This window comes from Miscanthus floridulus, chromosome 11, assembly GCF_019320115.1.
Source record: "Miscanthus floridulus cultivar M001 chromosome 11, ASM1932011v1, whole genome shotgun sequence".
Classification (NCBI taxonomy): domain Eukaryota; kingdom Viridiplantae; phylum Streptophyta; class Magnoliopsida; order Poales; family Poaceae; genus Miscanthus; species Miscanthus floridulus.
Window position 1 is genome coordinate 34,862,425 of NC_089590.1, and position 27,078 is coordinate 34,889,502.

General features: G+C 46.5%; 2 protein-coding genes across 4 annotated transcripts in view; one reads left to right on the forward strand and one right to left on the reverse strand.

Moving 5' to 3' along the window:
- Nucleotides 1-1,894: 1,894 nt before the first annotated feature.
- Nucleotides 1,895-4,004, reverse strand: LOC136491781 (zinc finger BED domain-containing protein RICESLEEPER 1-like). The gene is made up of 3 exons (XM_066488017.1): nt 3,800-4,004; nt 3,010-3,178; nt 1,895-2,876 (listed from the first exon to the last, which is right to left on the reverse strand). Exons 1-3 carry the CDS (start codon nt 4,002-4,004, stop codon nt 1,895-1,897), a joined length of 1,356 nt encoding a protein of 451 aa, XP_066344114.1.
- A 2,143-nt stretch (nt 4,005-6,147) lies between these two features.
- Nucleotides 6,148-27,078, forward strand: part of LOC136494788 (uncharacterized) — a 79,864-nt gene continuing 58,933 nt past the window's right edge. The window contains exons 1-4 of one of the 3 annotated variants that reach the window (XM_066490972.1): nt 6,148-6,269; nt 7,151-7,370; nt 17,734-17,877; nt 17,989-18,298. In XM_066490972.1, the coding sequence (XP_066347069.1) occupies nt 7,326-7,370; nt 17,734-17,877; nt 17,989-18,298 (499 nt within the window). In that variant the 5' untranslated portion in view covers nt 6,148-6,269; nt 7,151-7,325. Of the gene's footprint in view, nt 6,270-6,302; nt 7,371-17,621; nt 17,653-17,733; nt 17,878-17,988; nt 18,299-27,078 lie in introns of those variants that run through there. The other 2 variants (XM_066490973.1, XR_010768698.1) reach the window with 2 other exon arrangements.

Below are 27,078 nucleotides of genomic sequence, written 5' to 3' on the forward strand. Positions count from 1 at the left end.
ATATGATGCAACAACTCATCTATGTGGCTACCTGCATTAGATGTAAATAAATTGTTATAGAAGTCAGCAATCATCTCCTACAATTTTGCTTCCTGCTCCACCACTTCCTCGTTCTCCTTCACCAGCCGATTAATCTGACTCCTCCTTTCGTCTCTAAAGCATAATGATGGAAGAATCGAGTATTATGATCTCCTTTATTCAACTAATGCACCTTAGCTCTTTGTCACCGGTACAAATTCTTTTGTTCTTCCAACCTTTCAAATTTATATTTCAAAATCGCTTCCCACTCCACACTCCTGCTACTAATTTCACTCCTCTGGCAATCCTCCAAACAATGGCATGCACGTCTAATATGTTTCTCCAAATCACCAAGAACATTCCTGCTTCAATTGCCAAGGTCCTGCGCCACACACTTCACCACCTCTTGCAACCCCCCCACTTCCACAATCCTCCGCTATGCATTCAACACAATTATAGTGCAATCCTCCTCTGCCCACCTGGCTTCAACAACGGAAAATAACTTCCTCTAGTCGGCCTTCCTCTCCTTTCACCCCCTCTAGCTCCACGATAATCGATCTATGATCCAAATGTCGTGGCTCGCCATTAGTCACCTTGTATACCGGGAACCGTGGGATCTAGTCCCCTATTGCAACCGCCCGATCCAACCACTCTCTAGCGTAATTGATACTAGAGTGGCTATTATTCCTCCATGTATACGGATTCCTACAAAACCCAAGTCTCCTAGTCCACCATGTTCGTCATTCCCCTAAAAAACATAGACATAACCATGGATGACGCCTAGCAGTATTGTAGAGCTCGCCATGACTCCACTTCCTTTTCTATACTAGGCTCTCCATAAAAACCCATGAGTCACCACACCAAACCCGACCTTCCATGATATCTGCATGCGTCAATGTATAGACAGGAAAATCCACCGGATATGTCAATCCTTCACCACCATGTTCGTCAAACCCAATCTCCACCTCAAACCACTAATCCTTGGCCTGTCCATTTTTATTTCGCACCCTCCCTTTCTCAGTTTTTGCAAACACTGTCGATCGCCGCTCCAAAGTCAAATATCGTTGGAATTCAATTCGGATGCTGACACACCTTTGCGTTTTTTTGCCCGGTTGCCCCGTCAGCTAACTGCCCTACCATAGAGTAGCATTGCGTGCTATACTTGGCCATCGGGCCGCCCTGGCTCGGCACGGCTCGGGCACGGGACAGGCACGGCCCGGAGGATGTCAGGTCGGCACGGCACGTCGTGCCTCCCATGCCATGCCGCTGCGGGCCTCGTGCCTAGCCAATAGCCCAAGCACGGGCCTGTGGGCCTAAATCCGTGCCGTGCCGGCCTAGTAGGCACAGCCAAATCACCAAGCCATGCTAGCCCGAGGCCCGTATGGTTCAAAAACACATTTACACATCAAAAAATTCATCTCAACAAGAAGTATTCAAATTTAAAGTATTTTTTCCCAAAAGAGCTTCAAACTAAAACCAAAACCATACACATAGAGAACAAGAGGAAATTAAAAGGATAACTGAGTTGTGTGCAATGCTGCCTCATTAAAAACCTTTCTGGGTAAAACTCACCCTTGTGAGAAACCCCAGAAAGGGAAAAAGAGTGCAGCATAGCTCTTATAAGTCTTAATCATGTTCAAAGATTTACATGATACATCATAGATACAGATCATAATCAAGTCTGGGGCTCTCAGCTCACCTCTCAAGTCTCACAATCTCACTGTCTCAATCTCAACTCTCAATCTCAACCACCAGATGCAGAAGCCATAGATGTAGATGTGGTAGCAGAAGGAGCCCCAGAACCAGAAGTAGATGCATCTTCATCAAGATAGAGATGCTCGAAGGAGTCTACCAGTTCTTGGTTGTCAACATCATGCTATAGTCTTCTTTCATCTAGCTCCCAATCTTTTATGCAAGCAAGCATCTCCACATGTTCAGGCAATAGTCGATGGCACCGCTCCTCAAGTATTCTTCCTATCAAGCTGAAACAAGATTCTGAAGGCACTGTTGAAACAGGAACTGACATAATGTCTCTAGCCATGATAGAAAGCACTGGATATGTTAGCTTATGGTCACGCCACCAGAGAAGTAGATCAAAGTCATCCTCATATGCAGTGACATTGTCACTGTCCAGATAAGTAGCAGCAGAAATAGATAAAGAAGGACTAGGAGCAGAGGCAGGGGAAGGTCCAACAACACCAGATGCTCCAGGGCCTCCAAAAATTCTTCCCCATGCATGCTTCCTCTTACCTATAATGCTTGCAGGATGTGCAGCCCTCCTTTGAGACCTAGCTACACCAAACTTTTCTTCATACTTGTTAAACAACTTGAAAATTTTAGTTTTCACAATACCATAATAAGAACTGTAGTCAAAACTAGTTTTTTGTTGCATTATGGTAAGAACATTAAATAAACCTCTCATTTTACCTCTAGGATCAAGAATGAATGCAAATGAATACATCAGAGGTATGTCCTTCCAGTATTTTAGGTATTTAAGCTTCATAGGATAGACAACAGAAAACAGATTCTGATCCTTTGAACTTTCATGCAAATGAGTTATAATATCTAGCAGATGGTGCAGAATAAGTGGACTAGTTGGATAGTAAACACCAGAAAGAGTGACTGTGGAGTCATAAAAAACTTCCAGGAATTCAAGTATTTTATCAGCAATATACCAGTGACTTGCAGTTAACAATGTTGAGCCATAGTTGGAATTAATGAACACAAAAAAAACATCCTTATATGGAAGCAGGTGTTTAAGCATAAGATATGTAGCATTCCATCTAACATCCATATCCAAACCAAACTTTCTAGGTCTAACACCCTTAGCAATGCAAAAGTTCTTGAACAAAGCAATCCTTTGATTAGATGAATTCAAAAAAGTTAATAGCAGTTCTAAAATCCTCAGTGTAAGGTTTGAACCTTTTTAAGCCAGATTTTACTATTAGATTAATAATATGGCAAGCACAACGTTGATGCACAAGATGATACTTAACCTTATTAGGATCTGAAGGTGTAGGTGCAGGTTCAGAACCTAGATAACCAGCAAACATAGGTGTCAATGTTTCCATAGCCTTAGCATTGGAAGAAGCATTGTCAAGAGTAACAGAGAACACCTTGTCAAGCAAACCAAATTCTTCAATCACATAAGCAACTTTTACTGCAATATTGTCACCAGTATGTTTTACCTCAATCAAGCGGAGACCAATTACCTTTTTCTACAACTCCTAGTCAGCAGTCATATAATGAGCAACAACACTGATATAGTCTTCCTTTGCATTACTAGACCAAATGTCTGATGTCAGACCAACAGAAGAAGCACCAGATAACACACAGTTCTTAATTATATTACGTCGTTCATTAAAAAGTTTACCAAGATCTCTAGTGGTGGTCTATCTAGAGACCTTTACAAACCTAGGATTATGAGCTCTAACAATGTATTCTTCCCAAGCATCAGTCTCACCAATTCCTAAAGGCAGATCAAGCTTAGCAATCAAACGACATAATTCAGATCTAGCAACTTTAGATTTATAATCCTAGTTATAAACAGAACCATCAGGATTGTATGAAAGCCTAGATTGAACCCTAGCACGTTGATCAGTTTTAATCCTACATGATTTTTTGTGCCTTTTTAAGTGACCAGTGCTAGCAGAAGATCTAGCAGACAAGGTAGTTTTGCACATCTTACAAACAGCCTTGGTGCAAATTCTAGAACCATTAATAACCTCATAGATCTCCTCAAAATCAGCCCACATAGGCGATTTGTGCTTACTAGTGTTACCTGTACCAGCAACCGAAGGACCAGTGCTGTTGGAGTTCGCAGTCGTCGTCCCCCCTTCGCCACCGTTCGCGTCCACATCGATCGGAGCAGCAGAGCCATCCCCAAGATCGATACTGAACAACACAACAGCGTCGGCTCGAGTGTCGTCGTCGTTCTCACCCTCTGGGGCCAGGCCAACCGGTAGGAGGCCATCCTCGTCAGCCATGGCCGCCTCTCCAGCCCCGTTCCTCGACGGTGCGGGTGGCCGCCTTGCTCGCTCTAAGCCATAGCTAGAAGACGACGCATCGGCTACCGACCTACGTAAAGACGTGGAGGAGGAGGAAAACAGTACATCAGAATAGATCACAAAGACACAAACCATTCATCAATGGAAGAAGAGGAGGGTTAGGGTTATGGTTAGGGTTAGGGTTAGGGCTAGGGTTTGGGTTAGGGTTAGGGTTAGGGTTTGGGTTAGGGATGTACCTGCGCAACCGGAGCCCGGTGCCGAAGAAGACGAGGGCCACCTAGAGAAGACGACAGTAAGGTTAGAAGGACGACAAGCGACGGAGGAGGGGCACACGGGGACACAAACTCACATAAATTACCCAGATCTAGAGGGGAGATAGGGATAGGGAGAAGGGAGAGGCGGAGAGGGAGCAGGGAGGGGATCAGGTAGGACTTAGTAGTAGGGAGCTACTCGTCGGCGGTAGGCAGGGTTAGGGTTAGGGTTTGGGATGTACCTGTGCAACCGGAGCCCGGTGCCGGAGAAGACGAGGGCCACCCAGAGAAGACGACACACCGGTTAGAAGGACGGCGAGCGGCGGAGGAGGGGCAGACGGGACACGAACTCACATAGTCACCGAGATCTAGAGTGGATATAGGGATAGGAAGAAGGGAGAGGCGGAGGCCGGAGAGGGAGCAGGGAGGGGATCAGGTAGGAGGAGTAGGGAGCTGCTCGCCGGCGGCAGGCGGATCGTCGAGGTCACCTCACCGGAGTCGGGGAGGACGAAGCCGAAAGCGAGACTGCGAGGCGAGAGCAGCGAGGCGAGGCGACAGGCGAGCGAGTGAAATGAGCTAACGTTTTCGGGTGTGGCCGCCGCGGCCGTGGCGTGAGCTTATATATGAGGAGGGGGTGTGTGGCCGTGGCTACGGGTGTGGGCCGCGCAGCGCTGTGGGCCGTGGGGAGGCCGGGAGGGGAGGATGGAGGAGTGGAGTGAGGAGGCCAGGAGCCCAGGAAGAGGAGGAGGGTGGCCGGGCCGCTGCTGGGCCGGCTGACTCAGGCCGGGCCGTGCCATGCCAGCCCATGGGCCTGAGCAGCGGCCCAGGCACGGCCTGCAGCCTCGGGCTGGGCCAGCCTGGGCCCGCATGTTACCGGGCCATGCCGTGCTCGTGTCAGGCTAAAAAAACGTGCTTCGTGCCGTGCCGTCGTGCCTCGGGCTGCATGGCCAAGTATATTGCGTGCCCATCACTATTGTAATTTATTCGCTTGATCAGGCAACAGCAAGCACCAATAATTGAGCTCGTGTTTAGTTGGCCGAATTTTGGAATTTTTGGGTCACTGTAGCACTTTCGTTTTTATTTGGTAATTAGTGTTCAATCATGGACCAATTAGAGCAAGTATAACAGCAGGCTGTAAGCCGACTAAATGCTGAGGTGGAGGAGAGAGGGGAGGAGAGAGAGAAGAAGCGGGCTGTAAGCTTACAGCCGGCTTAGGCACAAGAACCAAGAAAGTCTGTGAGAGAGACAAGTGGGCCATGTATTAACTGTAAAGAGCTAACTACTATATGAGTGGACTGAGAGAAGGCTGCAAGAAACCTTACAGCCAGTAAGCCGACCGTATTATTAGCCTTGCTCTTAGGCTCAAAATGTTCGTCTCGCGATTTTCAACCAAACTGTGCAATTAATTTTTTTCGTCTATATTTAATGCTCCTTGCACGTATCGTAAGATTCGATGTAATAACTACTGTAGCATTTTTTGAGAATTTAGGTTTGGAACTAAACACGGTGTGAAGTCTCCAGAGTTGGATTTGGAGCAGCAGCGTCTTCCTCCGATTTTTGGGAGCAAGGAGAAGAAACGTCTGGAGTCCACTGGGAAGGGAAAAGGGAGGGAGGGAGGTTGGTGGACGGCTTTGTTCCCATTCGTTTTTTTCTTTTTTCTTTGTCTATTGTTCTGCTTGTTTCGTGCTTAATCTCTAAGAACGATTCCTGCACCAAACCAGGCCATTTCATTGGTCCACGTCACCTGCTTCAACCTCAACCGTCAGATTACAGACGAACGACCATCGAGCGTTTCAGCGTGGCCTGGACTCTGGCCTGTACAGAGTCCGGTACCAAAGGCTTCGTGAAGTCTCTGGCAAGTCCCGGCCGAAGGGGGATCTTTTTTTACCCCGTCGTTCCCTCTTCTCTTCTCTTACTGCTGTCTCTTTCCCGTCCCTGCCAGTCTGCCACCGTCACAAACGCAGCGCAGAAGAAATCTCCGATCAAACGAGAGGTACGTCATCTTCTTCTCTAGTAGAATCGGAATCGGAATCTTGCGGTACCCATAACCAAATCCTCTTTCCACCTCAAAAAGCTTAGCGAAAACCCTACCCAGTCAGTGGTCCCAAAAATTCCTCCTTCGGATCCAGTCGTCGCACCCATCCACACTGGCTACCGCCGCCGCAAAACCGTACGGGCCCAGCCAGCAGCGCCCGTGGTCGCGCAGCACAAGCCACCTCCGCTCGAGCCCAGACTCCAACGCCGCCACATCGTCGCCGGCCATTCTTCCCCTGGCCGGAATCGGCAGGCCGGGCGCGTGCTCTGCTCTGCTCCTGCGGGGAAGAAGAAAGGGAAAACGTCGTAGGAGCAATGGGCGCACGTACGCGCTATGGCGCGTGGAGCTACAGCGCGGCGGCCGCGCGCATGGCCGGCGACGCGGATCCGCGAGGCTTCACAGCGTAGCCACGAGGACGGGCGGCGGCGTGGGGAAGCTGCGGCACGGGGCACAGCCAGCCCTCGGGAATTTATTTTGCATTTATTCACGTCCTGCACATTACAATAAATCAAGAAATTTTGGTTAGAGCAACATGCGCAAACATATTTGGAAAAGTTAGAGAATTATTTTCTGAATCAAAAAATAATAATATTTGGATCTATTGCTATTTTCCTATAATTTTCACAAATTTTTATATGGATTAGTACCAATGTGCAAGCTCTTATTAGCTTGTACTGTTCACCCTTTTGTCGTAGCAGTAAACGAATAGGTGGACACCGTGATGCTCCTGCACATAAACCAAAAGGGCCTTGTATTCGATCCACCAACTATATGTGGTGCTATGTCAATTTCTATTACTTCAATTGTTTAATATTAAGAAATTTACCATGTATTTTCAGGAATCATCACGAAAGACTTATCCCAAATAAGTGAGGACTAAGGAGTCCAAAAAAAAAGGGTATGTAATACCAACTGACCAATATTGTTTAAGGGGCATACCCAGTGCAGAGAGCTCCCGCTCTGTGCGAGGTCTGGAGAAGGGTGTCAGTGACGAGTCTTACCCTCGCCTCTACAATGCGAGGAGACCAAGACTCTACCGGGTCCTTCCAGTCACAGACGGTAAGACTCTACCGCTGGCACCAGGCCCGCCCTTCAACTTACCAATATTGTTTACCAATTCATATTACCATAACTGATATATTAACATTAAAATATAGCATGGGGTGCCTCTTATGCTTGCATTGCGCTATACTGCTATGGCCTATAAACATTGAATGTCTATTTCTAATCCTAATATTTGGTTGACTTCTTTGTTAAGCTCATGCAATAAATCTAGCTAGAAACTACATAGACAAATCTGAGCCTACCTTGTATTACTTTTTATATGTATGTTACATAATTGTTTTTTCCCTGCTGCAAAGCGTGTATTTTTCTCCTGTTTTATCATGAGTTACTAACTTATCCTACCTTTTTTCAGTTGTAAATATAAAAAATAAATCAAAACAATATCTTTTTTGTGTGTACATATCTATATATATACTGGAATATAATCCTACACAAATATATTTAGCTGAAATATCTATATACTCTATAGCTGCACATAAATAAATATAGACATTGCTAAATTCTCAGCCCCATATGGTCCGTACAAAGAGGAAGGACCAACCTGTTGCTCCTATAGATATTCAGCCACATTCTAAAAAGATCAGGCAAGAAAAAATATCATCACACCAGATCAAGAAAAGGAAACAAAACAATGAACCTCATGAAGAAAAAACAATTCAAAGAAAATATGCTCGCAAATTACTTCTGATCAAGGCATGGTGTCATATACACCAGAATATATTCAACACTTAAAAGAATCATATGATAAACGATCATATTTAGGTGAACCAAATTACCAGTGTAAACACTGGAGCTATATTCTGTACAATGAACGTAACCAAACAGAGAGCCGGCGCAGTAGACAAGTTATATACACAAACTGTTGTAAAAATGAAAAAATAAAGATACCACCATATAAAGGCCGTCCTGAATTTCTGCCACGGTTAATTAACGATAGAAAAAGCACAGAATCAAAACATTTCTTACAAAGAATAAGACAATACAATAGCCTCTTTGCATTCACCTCAATGGGAGCAAATATAATAAAAGACATTAACAAAGGAGAAAGGACCATATATATTCCGTATCAATGGACAGATACATCACCGTATAGGATCATTACTTCGAGAACAAGGTCAACCACCACAATATGCTGAACTATATATTTTTGATACAAAAAATGAAATCGAAAATAGAATAAAAGCGTTACACAAAGAAGATGTGACAGAACCGCCCAATTTATACAAGATCAAGTACGGCTGTCCTCGCTAACACGTTGACACGCGCATACTTTCACCCATATAAACCCGGTAGTCCGCCGAGTGTCCCAAAAGATCTCGGTAAATCAACATCACAACCAAGATCGCGTGATTAAGCAAATACACATCATATACACAGGGTTGCAGCGAAAATAATATTACAAATGGGTTCACAAATAAAAGTACGAGTTTGGGTTTCAAAACCGCTTAGTGAAAACAACATAGCTTTCAAATGATTACATTAATATAAGTTCCAAATATATTGCTAGCATAAGTGACATCATCCGACAAAAGCATATAGACGAGAAGTAACTATAGAATCACCGAGCCCACCGGCGGTTAGCCACCATCTTCAACAGGCCGAGAACTGCACCTGCAACAAGGTGGGATAAACCCTGAGTACGAGAAGGTACTCAGCTAGACTTACCCGTCAAAACCAGAAATAAAGGACACCAAGGGTCATGCAAAGCTTATGAGGTGGGCTAGCTTGACACAGTTGCATAAAAGAACTTATGAATATAGTGACCAATTTAAACTTAGCATCAAGTTTATCATCATTTACCTGTCCACTAGATTAGCACATGTACTAGAGCACTCACTTATTAGGAGCAAACAATATTAACCATAGCAGGTATAATAAGGCTGTCATCATCATACCATCATTCCTGAACCATTATGTTATTTAGTGTATCTACTTTGGAGATAAGCCCGTTAAGTTTTCACTAACCGGTGAGAGACGGCGACTCGAATCGAATTACAACTCAGCTGAGGGGGTATTCCTAACTCTCACCCTGGCATACTTTGCAAGGGTAGCCGTGGGTCACATTTGGTACAACTCAGGAACTAAATTCGCGAGTTCGATCAGCGCCAGCACTCTCAAGGATTACCCTTCTGCCAGGACGATCAGGACTTTTAAAATCATCTGCCCTTGGACTCACGCCTACGGCTCCCTTCCGAGGCGTACTTTATACTTATCGACTCCCAGCCTGAGTTGAGCTACTCGACTTCGTGGTCGGTCTCCAGACCCGGCCAACTAAGAGAGAGGTATGCGTTCAACATGAACAGGAAAGGCTCCAAGATTCGGTCCTTAAGCGACACAGACGGAGTCACTGCAAACCGGCAAGCCTCCGCCCGGTCTTCAATTCAAATTAAGACAGGTTCTTTTCTACGATAGCAAATATAGCCAACCGTGCCATATGTATATCCCTATAGCTCGCAGGTGATAGAAAATCACCTGACTTCTACCGCATTTAAGCAGGGCTAAGCACTACACGAGCCTGAGCTACATAGAATTCAGGGTATCAATATCTGGACAAGGATTGGATAACCAATGCAGCAAGTGTTTGCATCCAACACCTAAACTTAATGCAACAATATATATGTAACAATAATACTTTAATTGTATTTCAGAAATTAAGAGGCTTAATATGCTCCGGGGCTTGTCTGGGATCCAACACAAGTCAGTTCAGTTAGCTTGCACCGTCTTGGTGACACCTTCGGTCCTGACACTTGCTTAGTCCTTTCATCTTCAGGATATATCCACCAAACCAAATCTTCGGATTTGGCTCCAACATCGCTTCCTTCGTGTGGTTCATCTACCGTATCTAGATGAGATGCAAGATGCAAGCGCATGAATATGAAGAATGATAATACAAGAGGCATCACATAAACATTCAAGACACAGACAAGATTATGCAAGACATAGACACCAATAGCTAGTTAACTAACATCACATAACTAACTATAGAGAGCAAGCACATCAAGCATGACACAGGTTTTACAAGGTCACAAGTATCATAACTTGACCATCAACAAGGGCATAAGCTACACTTAGCAACGCATGGAGTAAACAACCACAACTAGCATATGTCTATTTCTGGACTGGAAACAACAGCTTCATGTTTGTATCATAACTAGAGTTATACAAATCCAATAGCCATGCAACAAGATATTCTGGAAAGTTTATGAAATTTTCTATAATTCATATTTAATCATCTTAGCATGATTCTCAAATTAAGTGGGTCGAAATTATATATTACATAAACTGGTCCACAATTGACAGAGAGCAGCCATTTCTGAAACCCAACTTTAAACAGGCATAACGCACAAACCACAAGACCAAATACCACCAAATTTTAACAGCAGCTAGATACATGAATTATCTACAACTTTGTTATTATCACCAAAAGCTCATTCAAATCCTAACTAGATCAAACACTAGCATCTTTCAGATCTGCTCAGAATACAATCAAAACCTGACAGAAGACTTAAAAGTTATGTAACTCCTACACTATCGGGCCTATGGCCTTACAAGTTGAACACAAGCAAGATCATGAAATTTTCTATAACTTTTGTATTCACTACAACCATAGCAAACATTATTTACACCACGAAAATAATTGCACAAGCAAAACTGCAAATGCAACCCAACAGTAGTGGTACAAAAAACTGATAGGAACTTCAGAGAAGCATAACTGGAGTTCTAGACCTCCAATAAACATGAACCATAACTTTTTGAAAAGATTAGGAAGTTACCTACAATTTTCTTATTCACATTTTAAGATGATTTTACAGTTAGAAGGGTCAATTAATCCAATATTTGCATCTCTGTCCAAAACATAGATATAAATTGACATGCCATTTTAAACAGCTATAAATGGAATTATATATATCCAATAAATGTGGTTCTAGACTTTTTAGAAAGCTTAACAAATTATAAACAACTTTTTAGAAACACCTAAAGCTAATTCTACTATTAAGAAGGCCCCACAATAAGAACAAGGAAACCCTCTCTGGGTTTGGGCAGAAACAACCACAGAGATTTAAGCAAGTATAACTCAAGATCTACTTAACCAAAAATCATAATATTTAGCTTTTTGAAAAGCTTAATAAAAGTACTACAACTCATGTATTATCATGAAGTCATGATTCATAACTTAACTAAGCCAATTAATTAAAACATGCAGGACTATTCAGAATAGGAGCAAAGCAATACAGTACATTTGTTATTTTTATAACTCTAAGCATATAAATCCTACACTTCTAAAATTTTTACCAGACAACATCAATAACCATGTGAGCACTCCATAAAAATTTCACATTTATTTGAGCAAAAGAACTACAGTTATGAAAAAGACAAATACAACTAGCATTAAAAACCTAACTGCATAAATATATTTTTACAGCTAAACCTTTAAACTAAAATATGTAATATTATAGATCTAGTGTATAGATAATTTCACAAAGATTCCAAAAAGTCTTCATTTACTATTTTACGATTTTTCTACAAATTACTACAAATTTTCAAAGTGGAGCATTCAAATCTGTAAAAACCAGAGAAAAGGAATTGAAATCTTGCATCGGGGTCCCTACGGAAAATATAAATCAAACGTCAGCGAAGAGGTCCTCCTAAGCACTATTCACATGTGTCACAACTTCGCAGAAAGAACCTTCCCTTTTATCGAATTCGAGCGCGAAGTCCCTGGTGTTCTCTTCTTCACAGACTGAAGCAGGTCACAGCTTGGACCGGCCGGGCTCGGCCGAGACAGCCGGCAGCGGCGGGGAGGCTTGCCCGGCCCAGGTGGTGGCCGCGCCCTGCGTTGACCGGCGGCGGTCGAGAACAACGGCCCGCGCGCCTCCGCGGCTCCATCCGCGAGCGTGGCCGCGACTGCAGCGCGGTCGGTTCGGCCACGGGGCGAGCAGAGGGCCGAGCAGCCAGAGGAGGAGGAGTTGCGGCTGGCCCTAGCCTCGCGCCCATGAAGTAAGGGGCGCAGCCCGATTGTAGGAGCTGCGACGGCCGGCTGGAAGCTCCGCTCGACTTGGCCATGGCGCCGGCACTCCGGAGAGGCAGACAGGGGCGGAGAGGGAAGAGGGAGAGGGATGGGTGAGCGAGTGAGCCAGAGAGAGCTGAGGGCGCCAGGTCTCCGTTTTCACGAGCACGGTCGTGAGGTGGCGAGCGACGCAGGCACGGGAGGCCACGCGGCGCGAGCATTCTAGGCACGGTGCCGGCACTGCTCATCAATTTCAAATTTCCAATTCTACCTCAAACATACCACTGAAACTCATACTTCGTGCCTTTGTAACTCCTAAACCACGATGAATTAGCAAAAACTCTATTAATAAAAGTTGTAGATCTACACACCAGCTCCAACTTTTATTAAAGCTTCAAAGTCTAATTAGGCCTGGTTTGGGAGATACAAGGTTCCAAAGTGGGGTACACGAAAACTGAAATCATGCATTCAGTCATCCATGACTTAAACCAAATTTCAAAGTGCTGAAAACAGCTGCTGATTCAAAGTTTGAGCCTCGGTTTGACTTGCTTACATGCTGATCTAGCTCTTGGTCCAAACATAAAGTTTGTTGTACATAACATGGACTCCAACTTTTATTTAGGTTCCACTACCATGCAAACACTCTAAGCTGTAGTTCAAACCAAGTCAAAGTAGCATTACTATAAAGCTTAAATTACCATTTTTGATCTATTGGAGCATTTTCTGGCCACCTGCTCAACATGAACCTTTCATAACTTTTGTTCATGAGTGCAAGTAGAGTTGTTTGAGAAAGGTGCCAAGGTTTGGTTGACATCTCATGTTCTCATTCACTTAATAGTGCAATTCAAGCACTTAGTAAAATCATTCCAATAAGGATATAACTTATCATTTCATGTGACTTTTTGATTCCAAACTTCATGAAACTTTTCCAGTGATCCATATAGATGGGTATTGATGTGAGACACATGAAGGTATTCCAATAACACTAGCCAAGCATATATCTTGAAAAGGGCCTATATGTAAAGCAAGGGTGCAATATCCGAGTTTAGGTAGGGGCTTATTTCCATAGGTTTGACCTTGACATCTCCAACGCCACTTAACATGTCATGGTTGAGCTTAAACCCGTTGCTGAACTAGCGACAAACACCTGGGGTATTATAGAAGACCCTCAAGAAAAAGATATAGATCCAAATATAGTACAAGAGCTTAAAAATATGCTTGACAAATGTAACCCATTGGTAAAAATATTTCGCCATGCTCGTGATTTACTAGAAGAACATAATGGAATAGATGTAAGCATACATATAGTTGGTGCTAAAAAAGGAGATCCAATACAATATGAGATGCCACACACTGAAGATTTAGCAATGCTAATAGTTGGTGATCTGAATCTAGAAAAATACAAGAGAGATATTATCGTTAGTAGTAGAAACAAAGGCCTTCAACATATAACTATTTTCCATCCAGCATATATGGCTCTACAATATCCACTACTTTTCCCCTACGGCGAAAGAGGATTCAAACTTGGGATACCATATCATGAGAATGAAATGTACAAAAGCAAAGATAGAAAAAGGAATACTGTTACAATGCATGAATATTATAAATACCACATGCACTATAGACCAAATCAACCAAATCCATTTTTATGCTATGGTAGACTATCCAAACAAGCCATAGTAGACGCTAGGGCAATGGAGGATGAAGATAGATTGGCATATATTGCTAGAAACCAGGACAAATTAAGAGTCGAGTACTTACAAGGAGTTTTTGATGCCATAGAAAAAGGATTAACTGAAAGTAATCAGGTTGGTAAAAAAACGTTACTACCATCAAGTCACACATGTTCTAAACGCTATGCTATACAAAATTACCATGATGGCATCGCTATTTGTCGTGTATACGGACCTCCTGACCTTTTCATAACATTTACATGTAATCCAAAATGGCAAGAAATAGTTCATACCCTAAGACATGGTGAACAACCAGTGATAGACCAGATATTATAATACGAGTCTTCCATATGAAACTTAGAGAATTGATAGAGGATATTTGGTCTGGCCAACTATTTGGTCCAATATTAGCTATCTTATATTCAGTTGAATTCCAAAAAAGAGGATTGCCCCATGTTCACATCATATTATGGATAGATAAAAAAAAAATTGGTCATCAACGCTGAAGTAATAGACTCATGGATATCAGCTGAGATTCCTAATCCAGAAGATGATCCTTTAGCTTATGTCCTTGTATCTGAACATATGATGCATGGGCCATGTGGTGACAAAAATGATAAATGGCCTTGCGTGAAAAAGGGAAAATGCTCAAAATTTTATCCAAAAGATTTTACAGAAGAGACCACATTCACAGATAATGGATTCACTCTATATCGTAGACAAGATACCAATATGTATATCTGAAGAGAAAATCATAACTTAGATAATAGATGGGTAGTTCCGTACAATATAAAACTGCTTAAAAAGTACCAAGCACATATAAACATAGAATATGTAAACAAAAGTAAATTGTTAAAATATCTATGCAAATATGTTAACAAAGGACCTGACCAAGCATCGATCACATTCCAACGCATAAGAAAAGGAGAACATGAAGGTTCAAGTGAACAAGTTAAAGGCTCCGTTCGGCTTACCCCATATTCGGCTTGTTTTTTCAGCCGGGACAGTGTTTTTCTCTCACAACAATTCAGCCAGAACAGTGTTTTTCAGTCAGTTTCAGCCAAGATTCAGACCAGCGAACGGGGCCATAGATGAAATTAAAGAGTACCTAGATTGTGGATATATATGTGAACAAGATGCTCTTTGGAGGTTATTAGAATATGACATACATTACCATTGGCCACCAGTAGAAAGACTGCCTGTACATTTACCATTACAAAACATGGTGCCATTGCGCAAAGGAACAAAGCTGAAAACAATTGCTAAAGATCCAAAATTCCAAAGAATGAAATTAACAGAGGTCGAAGCTAATAATCTGTATGAAGACGCAAGGAAACTGACATATTGTGAATTTCCACAAGAATGGAAATGGGATGATAAAAATAGAAAGTGGACAAAAAGAGACAGAGATTTTAAAATTGGTAGACTATACTATGTAAATCCAATAGAAGGAGAGCATTTTCTATCTACGGATGCTGCTTATGATACTCAAAGGACCACAAAGCTACAAAGATATAAGAACATATAATGGAACAGTATATCAAACATTCAAGGAAGCATGTGCAGCACGTGGACTCCTCAAAGATGACAAAGAATGATATGATACATTTACTGAGGCTGCGAATTGGGCAACTGCAGCACAACTGCGATACCTATTTTTCACCATGCTATTATTTTGCAACTTACAAGATGAACGAAAATTTTATAACGAAAATTGGAGGAAAATGACCGATGACATTCAACGTTATCTCATTATTAAATATCACCCAATTATATACACTCCAACAGATACGGAACTACACGACATGCTACTAAGAGCTGGAAGAAATATTTTCAAAGAATGGAATTTACATGTACAACTATAACCTTCCACAGAAGTCATCACACAGTACAAAACTGATGTAAACAACCAGTTAATTCAGGAAGAACTAAGCTATGATTGCAATGAGTTAGAAGTAGAATCAAATAAACTTTACCAGCAACTAAATAATGACCAAAGAATTGCATTTCATTCCATGATAAATTCTGTTCTAAATAAAGAGCCAAATATTTTTTTTGTCATTGGTCATGGTGGAACAGGGAAAACATTCCTATGAAACACTATAATCGCATATTTAAGAGCACAAAGAAAGATTGTACTTACAGTTGCTTCATCACGAGTTACATCTTTGCTACTAACAAATGGACGCACTGCACATTCAAGATTTTGAATTCCTATAGATGTGGATGAACTTTCAATCTGCGATATCAAAAGAGGAACAAAATTAGCAGACCTCATTCTTAACACAGATCTCATCATTTGGGATGAAGCGCTAATGACAAATAAGCAATGCTTTGAGGCTCTTGATAGATCACTTAGAGATATACATTCTGAAAAAGAACCAAAATTACAAGATGTACCATTTGGAGGAAACGTTGTAGTACTAGGAGGAGACCCAAAACAAATATTACCAGTAATCGAAAATGCTACAAGAGCACAAATAATTAATGCCTCCATATTTCGCTCATATCTATGGAAATACACAAAAAAGCTTTACTTACATGAAAACATGCGATTGAAAAAAATTGAGGCAAACATATCAGAGTACAAACAATTAAATGAATTCAGCCAATGGATACTAAGTATAGGAAATGGAAGCACAGAAAATAACTCTACATCTGACACAAATGATCTTTCAGAATGCATTGAAGTTGAAATCCCAGATGATTTATTGATAAAACAAGCAGAGAATAAGATAGATGCTCTTGTAGAGTCAACATTCCCTGATTTTAGATCAAACTACAGTGATCCCGAGTATCTAAAAAATAAAGCAATATTAGCGACGACAAATGAAACAGTTGATGAAATAAATGAGTACATGTACCTGGAAATGAAGTTGAATACTACAGTGCAGACTCATTATCCAAATGCACAGATACTTGTAACGATGCTGTTATATTATACCCTATCGAATATTTAAACAGTCTAAGTGCAAACAATTTCTCAACCCATAAACTAAAATTAAAAATTGGAGTACCTGTTATGCTCCTACGAAATCTTAACCAAAGCATAGGATTGTGCAATGGAGCAAGATTAATAGTAACAAATCTTGGACAAAACGTCGTAGAGGCAATAATTATAACAGGAACACAGATCGGACAAAAGGTCTATATACCTAGAATAAATCTTACCACGCAAGGTTGTCGTTGGCCATTCGTTCTATGTTGTTGACAATTCCCAATCAAAATTTGCTATTCTATGACAATAAACAAAAGCCAAGGACAAACACTATCCAATGTAGGAGTGTACCTAAGAAAACCAGTATTCACTCACGACCAACTATATGTTGCGGTATCTCGAGTAAAGGATAGACAAGGGCTAAAAATATTGATAGAAAATGAAGACGGAACGTGTGGAAATAAAACTACAAATATAGTATATAAAGAAATACTGAACATGGTCTAAAATGTACAAATATTTGGTTCAACCTAATTGTTTCTATTATACTTCACATTAACTATTATGCATTAACTATTATGTTTTAACCTATTCCTTTTTACCCCCCCCCCCCCCCCCCCCCTCAGGTTTCCTTGCATTGTTCAAGTAACAATGCAGGTAATGTCTCCACCTACATTATTGTTTTTACTGCTATCCAAATTCAACAGATATTAAGAATTTCCACTAACCAAATTGCAGGGCAAAATAACTCCATTATCAGAGGTCCGTCCCATAAACACTCTGTACAATATTCATGTCAGGGTGTCAAGGACTTGGGAATATAGGGGCAAAAGTGAAAAAAATCCTCTGATCCATTTTGATATGGTGGTCATCGATCAAAAGGTATAACTGCATACTCTATCAGCAATTTTTATAGAAATGTTCTTTCTCACCATTTTTTCTGCAAATCTATTGTTTCCCTAAGTACTTATCTTTAAATGTTACAAATTACAGGGTTATGCGATGTACTGCGAGGCACCTCCAGAAGTGCTGCCTCAGTTTAAACAATATTTAGAAGGAAAGGTTCTCTACATATGGAAAGCATGTGTTGAAAGAGCTAAGCCTGGGTACAGAGTTGTTGATGCACCTTACATGTTAAAACTGATAATGAGAACAGAAATCTTTGAAGGAAATAGCAACGAACACAAGCTTCCAAAAAAAAATCATAAAACTTATAAAAACAATATAAATCAAAAGCCAGCTTGGGGGAGATACATCCCTATGAATAAACCAGCTTGGGGGAGGAGCATCTCCAATTATTCAGGTAAGTATCTTTTCACTTCATTTTAATTCTGGCAATAAGATAAAAAAAATGTATGCTTAGTACCAATAGAATAAATATAGTTGGGAGTTTAAGACTTAATCCTCAATAAACTTTTGATGGATATGATGAATGGTTGTTCTATTGTAATTTCTTTCAAGTGCCTAGTTTTCAGTCTGAAATTCTTCCGAGTATTGGATAAACTTGATTTGATATAAGAACTTACTTTGAACTTGATACTCGTGGGTAGCGAATGCTTGATCTAAGTGTAGGTGGTTGATAGATATAATATTAGATGGTCTGAGCTGCTATTTATCTAGTTCCAAAGTGATACCGAAACTCTAGAGATTTACTTTTTGAAAAACACAAAAATGCTACATGATGAGTTCTATATGACAAAGCTTGAATTTCTACTCGAGCCATACATGTTATTTAGGCTAGAAAAACTTCTATTTATATGCTACTTATTTTGTATTGAATTTTGTCAAGCTTTGTTGACTCTTATGAGAGGTTTATCATGCTCTTAAAATTAAGATCATATACACAACATCCAAATATGCACTACTCCTATACTAGGGGTAGCCGCAAAAACATACCATTCCATTTAGATCCACCAAAAAATATTTTACTCCTACACTTGAGGTAAACACAAAAACATGTTTGATAGGTTTTCCATTCACTAAATAAATGCTCTAAGTTCTTGTTGCTATCTCTCAAAGTTTTTGTTGCAGAAAAGAGGCATGGGCTATGCAAAGTTATTCATAAAAAAAGAAAAATAATAGTTGAGAAAAAATGGACACAAAGATGTCTGGAGTATTTAAAACAATGGGTACTTAGATGCCTGACTGAAAAAAGAGAAGAAAAAAAGAAAGATGAATAAGGATAGTCCCTATTCTCTTGTAAAATATTTTCAAGTTTCAAGTGAGAAATGTGTCAAGGAGCATAGTAAAATTAGATTTTCACTATATATATTCACCACAGATTTATCCACACACATACACATCTTGATTTGATTGTATGACTCATCTCTCTTTGGATCTGTTGTTTGACTTTATAATATATGTATTGCAAGTATGCTCTAGTTTTCTCTCTATCTATGAACTCTATATTGTCTTAGTGGTAGAAAAAGAAAAGGCAACAACAAATTATGCCTCGGTGAGGATACACAAATACCACATATTTTGAGAGACTTGAGAGTGCCATATAAATGAATCTTTGTGTCGGTGTTTTGGGTCCGGCGGGTCCTCAATCGACTAGTGAAAATGTACTGCGTGCCCCTAATCTTGGATGGTGATGCAAAGAGACACAAGGTTTATACTGGTTCAGGCAATAGGTGTCCTACGTCTAGTCTGAGAGAGCGATCTTGTATTCCTTGCATCGAGGTGCTTGTAGTAGGGGCTTACAAGCTGAGCGGGAGAGGGAGCTAGTCCTAGGTCTCTGCGTAGAGTGGCGTGGGTTGCTTGAGATGTTGATCTCTTGCAGTGAGGGAGCGTGTGTGTTACAGAGCATTGTGCGTTGCTTGCATGTGTGAGTCCCCTCTCCCCTTAGGAGCGGCCCTAGTCACTCCCTTTTATAGTCGAAGGGAGGCACAGGGGCGGTACATTTATTTGCTACGTGGCGTTTTGTGAGCAGAGGCGGTATGTCCGAGTCCTACAGCTCGTCACTGTGGTGGCATGGTTGGTGGAGCGGTCTTGTCCTCAGTTCACTATAGCGACATGCCGGTCACGCCTGATCCTGTGCGACATGGGAGCTCCTGTGGTGGCATGTGCGCCTTATTCTATTGGAGGCGTGCTGGTCACTGTATGTTTGACCAGCGCGGAGAGCCGAGGCTGGGTAGATGCGATGGCGCGGGTGCGCTGATTTCGAGGCTACAGGAGCTCAGCCCTGTGCACGACGTGGGAGCTCCTGCAGCTTGACGCAGGGCATGGCGCGTACTGTAGACGACGTGTCGGTCCGAGAGTGCTGACAACGTAGAGAGCTGAGGCCCAGTTGATGCAGAGGCTGAACCATTGTGGGGGGCTCGGTGGGCGCGAGTCCCGAGGCTACAGGAGCCCAGAAGTGGATAGCCGAGGTTCGGAGGGTGCAGTTGGTCTTGTACGTCGATTCCGAGGCTACAGGGACCCGAACTTGACTTTTCATGCCGTGCTGTCCTTGGAGCAGGGGTTGGGCAACACAGTGCAACACGGGTGTCTGTCGTGGGCACAGTGCCGAGCACAGCGGTCGGTAACCCCTGCCCCGTCCTGTCCTAGACAGCATGGCGTTGATGTGACTCCCGTCTTGTCGGCCACTCCGCTGTATCGTGCCATCGTTCGGCTGACGTCGCGGGAATGGTTGGACTCGTTAGTTGGATGTGACGTCCCGTTAGAGAAGTCAATCAAGGCGGTGGTGACGCGGTTGATGCCGAGCTGATCTCGAGCGAGCCGGTAACTGGGTGCTCGTCCGAGGCCTCGTGGCACGGGGCCTCGGGCGAGTCGGAGAATTGGTACCTCGTTCGAGGCCTTGCGCGCGGGGCCTCGGGTGAGTCGGAGAATCGGTACCTCGTCCGAGGCCTTGTGGCGCGGGGCCTCGGGCGAGTCGGAGAATCAGTACCTCATCCGAGGTCTTACGCGCGGGGCCTCGGGCGAGTCGGAGAATCGGTACCTCGTCCAAGGCCTTGTGCGCGGGGCCTCGGGCGAGTCGAAGAATCGATACCTCGTCCGAGGCCTTGCGCGCGGGGCCTCGGGCGAGTCGGAGAATCGGTACCTCGTCCGAGGCCTTACGCGCGGGGCCTCGGGCGAGTCGGAAAACCGGTACCTCATCCGAGGCCTCGTGGTTTCGTTTTGGGCCGAGCTCGCTTCGGGTGAGCCCGGATATTGTTCGAGGTGGGCCAGGTGGTCTAGCCGGGCCTCGGATAAGGTGGGGGTTTGTCGGTGGTTGTCTTTTGGCTTCGATATTTACAAGGTCTAAGCAATTTTTTGGTTCTTGCTTAGGGGACCCTTTTTATGGTACCTGACAGTAGCCCCCGAGCCTCGGGGAGAGTGCGAGCGCTCTTCCTGAGGTTTTGTCGAGACTTGGCTCGTGGTAGCTCCTAGCGGGATGGTGTTTTGTACTCGAGGCTTCGGTGGGTGCGCGTGAGCGCACTCGCTGGGTGTAGCCCCCGAGGCCCTGGAGGAGTGGATTTATTCCTCTAGGGGCTTTTTTCATGTTGAGTGAGGGGTTTTATCGTGTTTGCCGAGCCCCTGAGTGCGAGTTCGGGTCGCTGGGCCTCGGCTTGGTTGCAGGAAGAGCCCCCGAGCCTTTGCTCGGAGCAAGAGGGCGATCAGGAGTTTCTCTGTCTTTTTTGTGTGGCCCTCACGCATCCTTTTTGTTCGGAAGGAGGGGTGGAGTATGCCAGGCTACCCTCGGTGGGCGAGCAGTGACACCTCTGGTAAGCTGTTACCGGGTAAGTCCGAGTGGAGGCCCGTGCCCCATTCGATAGGGTCGGCTAGCAGTCCAGAGACACACTCCAAAAGTACCAGAGGGCTTCTCTAGTGGGTCCGTTCGATTGGCCCCGGGGGCTCGGTGCCTCCCTACGGTGGGATCTCATTTAGAGACCTCCCTGTGGATCATGGACATGACTTAGGGCATCCCAAGCAATTGCTTGCTTGGGCCTCGGCCATGTACGGGCTCGCCCATAGTCATCCTTGACTTTGTTTGTCTTGGGGCGGCTGTCGAGACCCTCGGGGGCCCAGCCTTTGAACCCCTGGACCGTAACGGGCTCGGTGCCCAGTTTGTTAGTCTAAAAGGAATCGGGTGGGGGATATTCCCTTCCCATTGGCTGGCGACGGTGGGTGCGCCTTTTAAGGCGGTTCCTCGGGGAGACGGAACGGCGTTTGCCGTCGCTGTGGTCGAATGCGACGCGACGTCTGCGGATGGGACGTTACTGTGTGCTCGCGGTTAATAAGAAAAAGGTGGATGCGTGGGCGGTTTGGTCGGATCCGGATTAACTGCGCTAGATCTGAGGGAAACTTTCCCAGTTTCGCCGCCCGTCCGTTTCGCCCTCTTTCCTACCTCATAAATACGTGATGAGCCGCGCCCCGCCCCTCCTTACCTTTTCTGCCTGCGTTCGCCCTTTCTGCCCTCGAGCGGTTGCTAAGAACAGAGGAAGAGAGCGCCGGGGAGAAGAAGGGAGAAGGGAGAGGAAAGGAGAGAGGGAGAGAGAGATAGCGAGAGCACGCCTTACCGCCGTAGCCATATTCTCCACCGCACCCATGGCCGGCGGCGCTATTGTCCTCTAGGCGGATCCTTGGGGTCCGTCCGACATGTCCATGGCGACGCTACAGTCGCTCATCGATGACGATCTCCTCTGCCCGGTCACCGACCCCAACAGACCGGAGTTGATTGCTCTGGGGGACGAGCCGGAGCCGAGGCCACGCGATGGCTACATCATGAGCTTCGTGGCCTTCCATGAGCGCGGCCTCGGCTTGTTGGTGGACTGGTTTATGCGGGCGCTCCCGCATTACTATGGCGTGGAGCTCCATAACTTCAACCCCAACTCCATCGCGTAGGCGGCCATCTTCATCGCCGTCTGCGAGGGGTACCTGGGCATTGCCCCCACTGGGAGCTGTGGCTCCACTTCTTTCGGGCGGGGCTCACCACCAAGCCAGTGGGCACGACAGGCACGTGGAAGGCGTTGAGGGCCGGCGGCTGCACTCTCCAAGTGCGCCAAGACCGGTAGCCCTTCAACATCCCGGCCCAGCTTGCGTCGTCCAACCGCCACTGGTACAACAGCTGGTTCTACCTCCGCAATGATGACAGCGGGCTTCCCCCCTATACCGGGCGGGTCGTGGAGAGCCAGCCGGAGAGGTGGAGGTACGGTGTCCTGTCGGCTGATCAGTCCAAGCTGCAGCCGCTCCTGAGGGCGCTGGAGAGGCTGTGTAGCCGCGGCCTTACGGCAGCCATGGTCGTGGCGTCCTTCCACCACCGGAGGGTGCTGCCACTAATGGCTCAGCGGCAATGCCTGTTCGAGATGACACCGGGTGAGTCGATCGATGGCATCCGGTTGTCCACTGTCACCCTTTCCGACGAGGAGATTCTGCGTCGGGTGAGAGAGATGGTGGAGGGGCGGCAGAGGAGCAGTGATCTGACCCTGTTTTCGATGCGCCCGTCGTGGGGGTACATCTCTCTGGTGAGTCAAGCGTCGCTGCGGCCCCCCGAGGCCTCCTTGCTCCTTACGTTTTCAATCTGTTCCCTTATTTGCGTTTGCTGTTCCTATAAGGGATGAGGGATTTGTGAGCCTCCCCGCCGCCCATTCTCGAGGACACAGAGCGGCGAGCGGAGAGCAGGGCGCACGCCGAGGCGTACAAGGAGCGGAAGGACGCCGAGGAGGCAAGGCGTAAGAGGAAGAGCCTCGAGCGTGACGAGCTGGAGAAACATCGCCGGCAATAGAGACACGACGGTCTCCCGGAGGAGCTGTCTCCGTCATCGTCGTCGATGGATTTTTTGAGCGACGATGGCGAGAGCGAGGCGGGGCGGGGTCCCCTGGACCACCTCCCTGACATCGGGGAGACGACGCCTGGGGCGTCGGCGAGCGGCTTGGTGTCTCTAGGAGGAGGAGAGGGCGCCTCAGGGCTAGTGATCGCCCACCCTGGGGCCGAGGCCGACACGCCCGAGACACAGGCATCGGGGAAGCGCGCCGTCAGCCCGATGGGCTCGACGGCGGAGGTGGAGCGGGCGACGGTGAGGGTGACTCAACCGCCTTCGTAGAGGGTCGAGGGGGCGTTGGAGTCTAGCGAGGGCCGGTCGGTACTGGCGGACACGGGGGTCGTGCCGCTGCCACCGCCATTGCCGAGGACGAGGGACGCGGTGCAAAAGCTATTGCTTCCCCATTCGAGGTAAGTGTTTTGTCAGTGGAGTTTGCAGCATCTCCCACTCGTTCTTTGGTCGTATGCTGACCTTGTGAGTGTTTTGTCTTCAGTCGGAAGCGTCAGGCGAAAGCGCCTGCCCTGGCGCCACTTAAGGCGCTCAAGGTGAGCACCAGCTCCACCGCCCGATGGGTAGTGGACGCGCAGGCCGCCATGCAGCGTGGCGCGGCATTGGCTAGGGCCGACCTGAAGGAGCCGGTCGCCCAAGGAGAGGCTATCGAGGCGGCCACGAAGTAGGCAGGGGAGGAGGCGCCTACGCCCCACGAGGCCGGGGCCTAGAGTCAGGTGAACCCGAGGCACTTTCAATCGCTGAGGCCACCGAGGGTGAGGTCGAGGCCCCTAGGACCTCCGAGGCTGAGGTGGCGCAGGCTGGGGCTTCTAGGGCTTCCGAAGCCGAGGTGGTGGACGACGGGGCTCCCAGGACCACTAAGGCCGAGGTGGCGGAGGCTGGAGCTCCGGGGACCACCAAGGCCGAGGTGGCGGAGGCCGGCTTGGGCGCGGCGGAGCCGGCGGCCTAGGATGCAGAGACAGAGGCGGGGCAAGCTTCAGTACTGCCCCGGTCCAAGACCCGTCGCCATCGTAGGAGAGCACCCGAGAGGTGGAGGTTCATTCAATCTCCTCCAATGATGCTTCCCGAGGGAAGGAGGTGGCGGACACCGAGGCGGCCAGCACCGCGGAGCAGCCCGCTCTGACTTCTGGCGAGGGAAGCTCGACCCTCGTCCGGGTACGATCTGAGCCCCGCGGGTGGGATAGCCCACGTGTCTTGTGGCGGAGCCGAGACGACCCTGAGGGGGAACCTCTGTTCGCCCTCGAGGACATGGACGAGCGGAGGCACTGGGGCCCCCTCGAGCAATTCCGTCAGCTGGCGGAGCGGTCACTGCGGACAGCGTTGTCCGTTGTGGCTGACAACCTGCCTAGCGTTGTCCAGGTACGCGCTTTCTTTTCTCGTGTTGTGTCATCTTTTTCCCGAGTTTTCTTGCAGTGCTTGACGTTTGTTCTGCCTATCCAAGAGCTCGAGGCCTGGTCCCTTGAGAAGTCGATGTTCCTCCGGCGAGAGAGGGACGTCTGGGACCAGCTTCGGCAGCAGAAGGACCTACTCGCCAATGCTAATGAGCTTCTGTCAGCGCGGAGCGCGGAGGTGGAGGACCTTCGCCTTCGCTGTGCTGACATGAGGGCCGAGGCGGCCACGGCTTGGGAGCAGGCCGCCCCTTTGGCGGCGTGGATCTAGGAGTTGGAGGAGGAGCTGACCCAGGTGGCCGGTGAGCGGGACACCTTCAGGTCCCGGGCCAAACAAGAGGCGGCCTCTGCCAAGGCCGTCGCCGAGCAGCTAGAGGCGGAGCAGGGCGCGCACCTGCTGACGAAAGGTGCCCTGGCGGAGGCTGTCAAGGTGGCCGAGGCCTCTCGGGCCGAGGCCTTAGCCTGGAAGGAAAAGGCCGAGGGTGAGTCCTGTTGAGCCGCGCCCCTTGTTTTATTTATTTTTCTTGCGTTCGACCCCTAACTCCCTGATGTGACGCAGAGCAGGAGAGGGAGGCTTCTAGGGCGGCCGAGGCCTCTTGGGTTGAGGTCCAAAATTGGAGGGAGAAAGCCGAGGGTGAGTCTCATAGGCTTGCGCCCCTATTCGGTTTGCTTTCTTTCATGCTTAACCCCATCCCGCTTGTCTTGGCGTAGGGTTGGAGAAGGAGGTCTCCCAGGCAGTTGAGGCCTCCGTCGCAGTGCAGGCGGTGCTCGAGGCCGAGATCTGGGAGCACAGCGTGCTGCGGAGCGCCGCCCGTACCGCCTGCGAAGCCCTAGAGGTCGGGGGGGGGGGGGGTCGAGTCAGGCAGCTCCCTCGGGAGCCGCTTGATCGCGTTGAGCGACCGAGTCCACGAGCGGCTCCGGGGGGCGCTGCATATGGGCGTTAAGCGCGCCCTGGCCGTTGTTTCCTCGCACTACGCCGGCATCGACCTTGAGGCCATAAGCGACGGTTATGTCGTGGCTGAGGATGACGAGAAGGCCGAGGAGGAGGTCATGAAGCTGGTGGAGGCGGCTGAGGCCCCTGGTACGGCACTGGCCAGGTTATTCGAAGAGGAGGTGGTTCCTCCTACGCCGACCGCCGACGCTGGCGACCTTGAGTTTTGATCTAGGCCAAAGGGGCCATGTAAATAGATTAGGACTTACATCATTGTACCATGACGCTTGTGGCCGTCGAGGCCTTTTTAAAGTACTTGTGTGTATATGCTTTTTAATCATTTTTATTGTATTTCCGAGCCTCTGCCCTCTGTCTCGTCTTTGAACATATCTCTTGCAAAAAACTTCCTCGGAGCCTAAGCTGCCCTTTGAGCAAAAGGTGGTGAGGGAGTTGCCGTAGCCCAGAGGCATAGGTCGTCTCGTGGCTCGGTCGGCCTTTTGGCCCTGAGACAGACTTTCGGTCCTTAGGTTTTTTACAATCGATTTGTTAGAGTACGCGAGAGAGTTTGGCGTAGAAACTTTTTTGAAAAACGACTAAAAAACGGTGTCTAGGACATAGGGGGGGTCCCCCTTCTAGCCCCCGAGGGAGGCTCGGTTCTGCAGAGGTAGAGCCGAGTCTTGTTTGAGCCCCGCAGTGGGCACCTCTGCAGAGGTAGAGCCGAGTCTCCCTTATAGTGTTATCGTAACGTCGATCCCCCATCGATGGGCTCGAGGGTTTCTCGAAAAATTAGAACAACTAAAGAATGCTTCTTTATTGTATTTCGAGAAACAATGTATGCAATGCTTGGGAATTTAAGGGTAGAAGCGACGTAGCTGTTCTATGTTCCAAGCGTTGGTGAGGATTTCGCCCTTCTCATTGGCATCGTCGTTGGGGAGCCTGAGCTTGGCGTAGTAATGCCAGAGCATGGTGCACTCTTCGAGGGTGTGCTTCACTGGGCCCTGGTGGTAAGGGCA